The sequence below is a fragment of the Mobula hypostoma genome, chromosome 24 (assembly GCF_963921235.1).
Source record: "Mobula hypostoma chromosome 24, sMobHyp1.1, whole genome shotgun sequence".
Taxonomy (NCBI): Eukaryota; Metazoa; Chordata; class Chondrichthyes; order Myliobatiformes; family Myliobatidae; genus Mobula; species Mobula hypostoma.
In genome coordinates, this window is record NC_086120.1 from 47,692,641 (window position 1) to 47,702,971 (window position 10,331).

Here is a 10,331-nt window from a genome sequence, read left to right on the forward strand (position 1 = left end):
GCAGAAAGGGTTCACAAACGTTTTCTTGCAAATGTACGTCATTTTTACTGTCAAAATGGATGACTTTGCATTTGACTAATTTGAAATCCATTCCTAGAGTTCTGCCCACACACTATTCTACGTCTATAATACTCTTCCCCTTTCAGTTTCATGCTTCTTTTTCTTACTAATTTAAACTTTAAGCCATCTTTAGGATTATTTGAAAGTTAAGAAAAGAGATGGAAAAATCACTGTCATTTCATGTTTTCTCTTAACACTGCAATATTTCTAAAAAATGTTTTTGCATGTATTTGAGAATCTTTTTTCTGTTAAAATGGCACAATACGAATGAAATCATTTAATTGACAGAAGATGCAAAGTCAAAAAAACGTTCTATTTCTGCAAAACATTGCAACATATACATTAAACTAGGTTTTAAAGAATTAATACAGTATACAATCTACTTACCCAGCCATAACTACAGATTCTTTATTATTTTGTGACATTGTAATAGGAGAATCTGTAATTTAAATTTAAATATTAAGACACCTATACATCATATTGTAGTCACCAGTAATAAAATACAAAATCTGATTACAAATATATTACTAAAATCCATTTTCACCCTCTTACTCCTATATCAAATATTGAAAGGCCTAGAGTGAGTGGATGTGGAGGGGATGTTTCCGATATTAGGGGAGTCTGGGACCAGAGGGCACAGCCTCAGAATAGAGGGATGTCCATTTGAAACAGAGATAAGGAAGAACTTCTTTAGCCAGAGGATTGTCAATCTGTGGAATTCCTTGCCACAGACAGCTGTGGAGGCCAAGTTACTGGGTAATTTTAAAGCTGAGGTTGATAGGTTCTTGATTAGTAAGGGTGCCTAAGGTTACAGGAAAAAGGCAGGAGAATAGGGTTGAGAGTGATAATAACTCAGCCATGATGGATTGGAGAAGCAGACTTGATAGGCTGAATGGCGTAATTCTGCTCCTATGCTTTATGGTCTTTTCAGTTACTAAGGCAAAGCTAGTTATCTATCAGGTATGCTAAGCATTTCTTGTCCCAGTTTCATTAATTATGACAAGTATCGATTGAGCATACACATAGTACTCAATAGGACTTGTTACAACAGGCTTCCATAGACACAAACTAGAAGCAAAGAGCAGAACTTACCAGATATACTCTCTCTTCTACAGGTTCAGCTTCATCTTGTAGGGCAACCTTCCTGCAGACATATGGAGGAGAAATTATTAGAACTGAACACGTTATTTGATTGCTGTCTGGAAATATGACCACCTTCACCACTGTTTGCGCGAGTGGTACTTTTTTTTGCGCATTGGGAAGGTCGACATTTTTCTTTGAACGGGTTCTGTGGTGTTTCTTTGTTCTGTGGCTGTCTGTGGGAAGATGAATCTCAGGGTTGTTATCTGCATACATACTGATAATAAATGTACTTTGAAACTTTGGAAGTCCCAAAAGCAGCTCTGCAAAACTTGTGCAGTCAGTTCACTTTACAATATTCGGCTGGTGTGTATATTTGCTTACATTAGCACATATGGAATGAAAAAATCATGAAATATTTGTCAAAAAAGACAATCTTTTTCCCCAACTTCAGAATCAAAATTAAGTTTAGTATCACTGTCTTATATAAAGTGAAATTTGCTGTTTTGCATTTTGTGATACACAGATGTGTGGCTTTGTGTTATGGAAAACTGCAACATGGATGGTTTCTAGGAACACAATTCCACACCCTCCCTCCCTTGGGTTGTCCGTCGATATTGTCAATTTTCATTCCTAACAAAGAAATCACACTAACAAACATACTTAAGGTTTGTTGGCATGGAGAGCATTCTAGCTGGTTGCATCACCGTCAGATACAGAGGGGCACTGCACAGGATCAGAAAAAGCTGCAGAAAGTTGTAAACTCAGCCAGCTCCATCATGGGCACCAGCCTCCCCAGATCGAGAACACCCTCAAAAGGCAATACCTCAAAAAGGCTGCATCCATCATTAAACATCGCCATTACAGTACAGAAATAGGCTCTTCAGCCTATCTAGTCAATGCCGAACATTAATCTGCCCAGTCTCATTGACCTGTACTGGGATCCTGGCCCTCCATCCTCCTCTCATCCACGTATCTATCCAAACTTCTCTCAAATGTTCAAATCGAGCCTGCATCCACCACTTCCACCGACAGACAACTTGTTCCACACTCTCACCACCCTCTGAGTGAAGATGTTTCCGTTAAACATTTCACCCTTCACCCATGACATCTGGTTGTCGGCCCACCCAATCTCAGTGGAAATAGCCAGCTTACATTTACCCTATCTATATCCTTCAATTTTGTATACCTCCATTGAACCGGGAATGAGGTCCTGACCTGTTCAATCTCTCCCTATAACTCAGCTCCTCAAGTCCTGGCAACATTCTTCTCATTTTTTTCTGCACTCTTTCAAATTTATTTACATCTTTCCTCTATGTAGGTGACTAAAATTGTACAGAACACTCCAAACTAGGCCTTACCAATATTTCATACAATTTCAACATAACATCCCAATTCCTGTACTCAATACATTGATTTATGAAAGCCAATGTACCAAAAGCTTTTTTACCACCCTATCGACCTGTGACACCACTTTCAACGGATTATGTACCTGTATTCCCAGATCCCTTGGTTCTATGGCACTCCTACTGCTTACCGTGCAAGACCTAACCTGGTTGGTCCCCACAAAATGCAACACCTGACACTTGTCTGTATTAAGTTTCATCTGTCATTTTTCCATCTGGATCAGATCCCTTTGTAAGCTGATGGTCTTCCTCACTGTCCATTACATCCCAAATCTTGGTGTCATCTGCAAACTTACTGATTCAGTTAACCAATTATCCAGATTGTTGATATAGATGGCAAACAACAACAGATCCAGCATCAATGCCTGCAGTACACAACTAATCACAGGCCTCCTGTCAGAGAGGCAACCATCTACTACCACTCTCTGAATTCTCCCACAAAGCCAATGTCTATGCCAAGCAACTTAGCCTTCTTGACCAACCACCCAAGGAGAACCTTGTCAAATACCTTGCTAAAATCCATGCAGACAACATCTACTGTTATATATAACAGCATATACACACACACCTGTTATTGTAATTTATAGTTTTTAATATTATGTATTGCACTACACTGCTGGTGCAAAACAAATTTTGTGATATTTGCTAGTGATATTAAACCCAATTCTGAGATAGTGGTCCATTAACACTACCTTATTACAGTCTTTTGTACTTTTTAAGAAATTTATAGTAATTTTAGGTCTTTGCACTACACTGCTGCCACAAAACAATGGATTTTACGACATACATCAGTGATAATAAAACTGATTCTCACACTCGCAAATTTCTACAGATGTACCAAGGACAGCATTGTAACTGGATGCATCACTGTCTGGAATGGGGAGGGGTCAACTACACAGGATCAAAATAAGCTGCAGAAAGTTGTAAACTCAGTCAGCTCCATCATGACCACTAGCCTCCCCAGCTTCCAGGACATCTTCAAGGTGCGGTGGCTCAAAAATGCAGCATCCATCATTAAGGATCCCCATCACCCAGGACATGCCCTCTTCTCATTGCTACCATCAGGAAGGAGGTACAGGAGCCTGAAGACACACACTCAATGAGTCAGGAACAGCTTTTTCCCATCTGCCATTCAATTTCTGAATGGACAATGACACCACAAACACGACCTCACTACCTTTTTTTATATTTTTGAACAACTTATTAAATTAGTGTATATATTTCACGACATATGTCAGTGACATTAAACCTGATTCTGAGTTAGTGGTCCTTGCTATGGCTCTTTTTTACTATTTACTGTTGTAATTTATAGTAATTTTATGACTGCACTATTCTGCTGAGTCAGCTATTAGTATGATGTCATCAGCATATCTGATGTTATTTATATTATGGCCTCCAATTGTGAATCCTTTGATACTTCTCAAGATATTTTCACTATACAGGTTGAGTAAGTCTGGCGAAAAGACACAACCTTGCCTGACTCCTCTCATGATATTCGCATACTCACTCACTTCTCCTATTCTGATGGATGCTGTCTGGTCCCAGTATACGTTTCTTAAGAAACGTACATCTTTCCCATCTATGTCAAGATCTTGAAGCATTTCGAGAAGATCTTGCTGTCAGACAGTGTCAAAAGCTTTTGTATAGTCAATGAAACATAGGTAGATGTCTTTTTGTACCTGGATGGCTCGTTCACAGATCATCCGTAGCATGAAAATTGCATTTCTGGTTCCAGTGTTTTCCACAAAGCCATACTAATAGCTGGCTCAGACACAAAACTTCAAGAACTACTCACGATAGTGGCAGCAGAAAGTAATCGCAGAGGCCTGTCAATCAACACCAAGAAGACAAAAAGCACGGTCATCTCCAGAAAGACAAACATCCCAGGATGTGTGATCAAGATTGGAAATACAAACATCAAACAAGTCAACAAATTCAAATATCTTGGCAGCCTAATAAGTAATGGCAGGTGTGACACAGATATCAAATACAGAATAGTAATGGCAAAAGAAGCTTTCCAAAAACTGAAGACCATATTAACAGACAGAAAGGTGAGCACATACACTAAAAAACAGAATATTGCAGTGCTACATTTATTCTATCCTGACTTATTGTTAGTGAATGCTGGACCATTTCTTCAGCAATGGAAAAGAGACTAGAAGCAGCTGAATTATGGTTCTACAGGACAATGTTAAAAATATCATGGACCACACACACATCGAATGAAGAAGTTCTCAGAACAGCCCAAGCAGTTCGATCACTCATACCAACAATCAGAGAAAGACAACTCAGATTCCTAGGACACATCATGCGGAAAGATGAACTAGAAAAACGCATACTCTCTGGAAAGATTGAGGGGAGCAAACCTAGAGGAAGACCTCGGCTTATGTACATCAAAAGCATAGCCAGGTGGGAACACATCGAGGAAATGGAAGTCATCCAAAAAACGAAGGATAGATCCCTATGGAAAACCATGGTCACTAAAGTCCGCATCGGATATGGTACCCAGACAGACAGACTGTTCTGCTTTCGCAAAACAACAAATTTCACACCATACGTCAGTGATATTAAACCTGATTCTGAGTTAGTGGTCCTTGCTATGGCTCTTTTACACTATTTACTGTTGCAATTTATAGCAATTTTATGACTGCACTGTTCTGCTGCCGTAAAACAGCAAATTTCACGACAGATGTCAGTGATGATAAACCTGATTCTGATTTAATTGAACTCAGCTGCCCCTCCTCGCGCGCATGCGCAGTCGGCCCCGGCGCGGACACTCACTTGGCCGTTAACTTCCCTCCTCCTCACCCTTCCCACCGCCGCTCGCCTCACCAGCAACCTCAGATACCATCTTCACGAACAAAGCAAAATTAATCAGCGCCATTCCCAACAACCCGCTCCCTCCTCGGCACCCCAGACCCAATCCGGTGGGGTATAATTATCGCACCTCGCCCCTTAAATAACACCCACGTAATCTGGCATCGTTCGAATACCTGCGTGAGTAAAAATTGCTCGCCGTTAACAAAAATATTATAACCTGATGCCCCCCCTTAACAAATCGCAAAAAATACAAATAACTGCCGGCCGCTCCTGCTCTTGTGTAAGACGCTGACTCCTCCTCAGCCAAGCCGACTTCCGGACGCACACGCCCAGCCCCGCGCCGATTGGACAAAGCGGCATACGATATTTACATATGCAAAGCGTTCCCGTTGGCTCTCAATTGCGAATGGATCTTTGGAATGCCAATCACTTAAAAAAAACCTCGCTGTGCCTTTCCATCAGGTTATGTTGGAGGTAGGGCCAATAGGGAGCCGTCATGCAAATGAGGCAGGAGTGGTTCCCCGCCCACTAGGGGGGCAATTCAAGAGTGGCAAAACACAAAGTCTGTGATCACTGTCCCCTCTCGGATATGGCAGGGAGCTCAAGGCATTGCACAGGTAATCGCTGAAGCTGCCTCTGCAAAATCCACTGCAAAAATAAACGAATTGGGCTGGAGAAACTCCGTGGGTCAAGCAGCGTCTGTGGAGGCAGAGCGATGGTCAGTGTTATGGGTTGACAATGGTACACGATAGGACCTTCTCCCTATGGCCCACAAAGTCTGTGCCCTTCATGATGCCAAACAGGTTACAAGGTTAATTGGTCATTGTAAAATGTCCCGTGATTAGGCTGGGTTTGGGGCCGTGGGTTGCTGGGCAGTGCGGCTCATTTGGCTGGAAGGGCCTGTTCAATGGTCTGAATAAATAAATACATAATATGTATATAAATAAACAAATAATTCCATTTACCTGCACGTGATCCATACCCATCCATTCCCTTCATAGGAGGAGAATTCGGCCTTTCGGACAACCCAGTCTGCTCTCTCATTCAGACATAGCTGATATATTTGCCCTCTCAACCCCATTTTCATGCCTTCTCCCTCCACCCTTTGACACTCTTGCTAATCACGAATCTATCAACCTCCACTTTAAATACACCCAGTGACTCTGAAAAGAGGATGCTGTCCAAGTTTCATGCCATCTTGGTCAATGTCTCCCATCCACTACATAATGTACTGGGTGGGCACAGGAGTACATTCAGCCAGAGACTCTTTCCACTGAGATGCAGCACAGAGCATCATGGGAAGTCATTCCTGCCTGTGGCCATCAAACTTTACAACTCCTCCCTTGGAGGGTCAGACACCCTGAGCCGATAGGCTGGTCCTGGACTTAATTCATAATTCACTGGCATAATTTACATATTACTATTTAACTATCTATGGTTCTATTACTATTTATTATTTATGGTGCAACTGTAAGGAAAACCAATTTCCCTCGGGATCAATGAAGTATGACTGTGACTATGACTTGGCCTCCATGGCCGTCTGTGGCGATAAATATGTTCATCTAAAGCTCTTTAACTCTGGTATTGCATCTCCACCCACACCACCCTGGCAGCAACATCTCCATCCACAACACCCCGGCAACATCTCCACCCACACCACCCCGACAGCATCTCCATCCACACCACCCCGGCAGCATCTCCATCCACACCACCCCGACAACTTCTCCATCCACACCACCCCGGCAACATCTCCATCCACACCACCCCGACAACATCTCCATCCACACCACCCCGGCAGCAACATCTCCATCCACACCACCCTGGCAACATCTCTATCCACACCACCCCGGCAACATCTCCATCGACACCACCCCGGCAGCAACATCTCCATCCACACCACCCCGGCAACATCTCCATCGACACCACCCCGGCAGCATCTCCATCCACACCACCCCGACAACATCTCCATCCACACCACCCTGACAGCAACATCTCCATCCACACCACCCCGACAACATCTCCATCCATACCACCCCGGCAACATCTCCATCCACACCACCCTGACAGCAACATCTCCATCCACACCACCCCGACAACATCTCCATCCACACCACCCCGACAACATCTCCATCCACACACCCCGGCAACATCTCCATCCACACCACCCCGACAACATCTCCATCCACACCACCCCGGCAGCATCTCCATCCACACCATCCTGGCAACATCTCCATCCACACCACCCCGACAACATCTCCATCCACACCACCCCGACAACATCTCCATCCACACACCCCGGCAACATCTCCATCCACACCACCCCGACAACATCTCCATCCACACCACCCTGGCAGCATCTCCATCCACACCACCTCGGCAGCAACATCTCCATCCACACCACCTCGACAACATCATCTCCATCCACACCACCCCGGCAACATCTCCATCCACACCACCCCGACAACATCTCCATCCACACCACCCCGACAACATCTCCATCCACACCACCCTGGCAACATCTCCATCCACACCACTCCGACAACATCTCCATCCACACACCCCGGTAGCAACATCTCCATCCACACCACCCCGACAACATCTCCATCCACACCACCCCGACAACATCTCCATCCACACACCCCGGCAGCAACATCTCCATCCACACCACCCCGACAACATCTCCATCCACACCACCCCGGCAGCATCTCCATCCACACCATCCCGGCAACATCTCCATCCACACCACACTGGCAACATCTCCATCCACACCACCCCGGCAACATCTCCATCGACACCACCCCGGCAGCATCTCCATCCACACCACCCCGACAACATCTCCATCCACACCACCCTGACAGCAACATCTCCATCCACACCACCCCGACAACATCTCCAGCCATACCACCCCGACAACATCTCCATCCACACCACCCTGACAGCAACATCTCCATCCACACCACCCCGACAACATCTCCATCCACACCACCCCGACAACATCTCCATCCACACACCCCGGCAACATCTCCATCCACACCACCCCGACAACATCTCCATCCACACCACCCCGGCAGCATCTCCATCCACACCATCCCGGCAACATCTCCATCCACACCACCCCGACAACATCTCCATCCACACCACCCCGACAACATCTCCATCCACACACCCCGGCAACATCTCCATCCACACCACCCCAACAACATCTCCATCCACACCACCCTGGCAGCATCTCCATCCACACCACCCCGGCAGCAACATCTCCATCCACACCACCTCGACAACATCATCTCCATCCACACCACCCCAGCAACATCTCCATCCACACCACCCCGACAACATCTCCATCCACACCACCCTGGCAACATCTCCATCCACACCACTCCGACAACATCTCCATCCACACACCCCGGTAGCAACATCTCCATCGACACCACTCCGACAACATCTCCATCCACACCACCCCGGCAGCAACATCTCCATCCACACCACCTCGACAACATCATCTCCATCCACACCACCCCGACAACATCTCCATCCACACACCCCGGCAACATCTCCAACCACACCACCCCGACAACATCTCCATCCACACCACCCTGGCAGCATCTCCATCCACACCACCCCGGCAGCAACATCTCCATCCACACCACCCCGGCAACATCATCTCCATCCACACCACCCCGGCAGCATCTCCATCCACACCACCCCGGCAACATCATCTCCACCCACAACACCCTGGCAGCAACATCTCCATCCATGCCCATGATGCGTTGGAGAGGGTTCAAAGGACGTTCACAAAAGTGATTCCAGGACTGAACGGCTTGTCGTATGAAGAGTGGATGATGGCTCTGGCCTGTATTCACTAGAATTCAGAAGAATGAGGGGTGACCTCATTGAAATCTATCGAATAGTGAATGGGATGTGGAGAAGATGTTTCCTATGACAGGGGAGTCCAAGACCAGAGGACACAGCCTCAGAATAGAAGGATGTCCTTTTAGAATGGAGATGAGGAGGAATTTCTTTAGCCATAGGGTGGCAAATCTGTGGAATTCTTTGCCACAGGCAGCTGTGGAGGCCAAATCTTCACATATATTTTATGACAGAGGTTGATTCTTGACTGCTCAGGGCATGAAGAGATGCAGGAGATTGGGGCTGAGAGGAGTAATGGATCAGCCATGATGAAATTGTGGAGCCTCCTTGATGGGCCAAATGGCCTAATTCTGCGGCTATAGCTTATGGTCTTACATACAAAGTAATGAGGGGTATAGGTACAGTGAATGCATACAGATAGGTATCTGCATAGAGATAGGTATCAGTCCCAGTGAGGTTTAGCCATCCTGCATGTGTTCTGTCTTCTCCAGAATTTGTCCCAATGTCGTAGGAATGTCATACACTCTCTCTCCAACCACACATGTGCCACACATGTGACCAGGCATATAGATGAGGGTAGTGCAGTGGATGTGATCTGTATGGATTTTAGTAAGGCATTTGACAAGGTTCCACACGGTAGGCTTATTCAGAAAGTTAGAAGGCATGGGATCCAGGGAAGTTTGGCCAGGTGGATTCAGAATTAGCTTGCCTGCAGAAGGCAGAGGGTGGTGGTGGAGGGAGTACATTCAGATTGGAGGATTGTGACTAGTGGTGTCCCACAAGGATCTGTTCTGGGACCTCTACTTTTCGTGATTTTTATTAACGACCTGGATGTGGGGGTAGAAGGGTGGGTTGGCAAGTTTGCAGATGACACAAATGTTGGTGGTGTTGTAGATAGTGCAGAGGATTGTCAAAGATTGCAGAGAGACATTGATAGGATGCAGAAGTGGGCTGAGAAGTGGCAGATGGAGTTCAACCCGGAGAAGTGTGAGGTGGTACACTTTGGAAGGACAAACTCCAAGGCAGAGTACAAAGTAAATGGCAGGATACTTGGTAGTGTGGAGGAGCAGAGGGATCTCGAGGTACATGTCCACA

General features: G+C 45.7%; 1 protein-coding gene across 2 annotated transcripts in view; it reads right to left on the reverse strand.

The window, feature by feature from the left end:
* hmg20b (high mobility group 20B) overlaps nucleotides 1-5,679 on the reverse strand; it is a 43,413-nt gene extending 37,734 nt beyond the window's left edge. The window contains exons 1-4 of one of the 2 annotated variants that reach the window (XM_063032276.1): nucleotides 5,540-5,673; nucleotides 4,226-4,372; nucleotides 1,153-1,204; nucleotides 448-499 (exon numbers count right to left, since the gene is read on the reverse strand). In XM_063032276.1, the coding sequence (XP_062888346.1) occupies nucleotides 448-485 (38 nt within the window). In that variant the 5' untranslated portion in view covers nucleotides 486-499; nucleotides 1,153-1,204; nucleotides 4,226-4,372; nucleotides 5,540-5,673. Of the gene's footprint in view, nucleotides 1-447; nucleotides 500-1,152; nucleotides 1,205-4,225; nucleotides 4,373-5,539 lie in introns of both variants that reach the window. The other variant, XM_063032275.1, reaches the window with a different exon arrangement.
* Nucleotides 5,680-10,331: the final 4,652 nt, after the last annotated feature.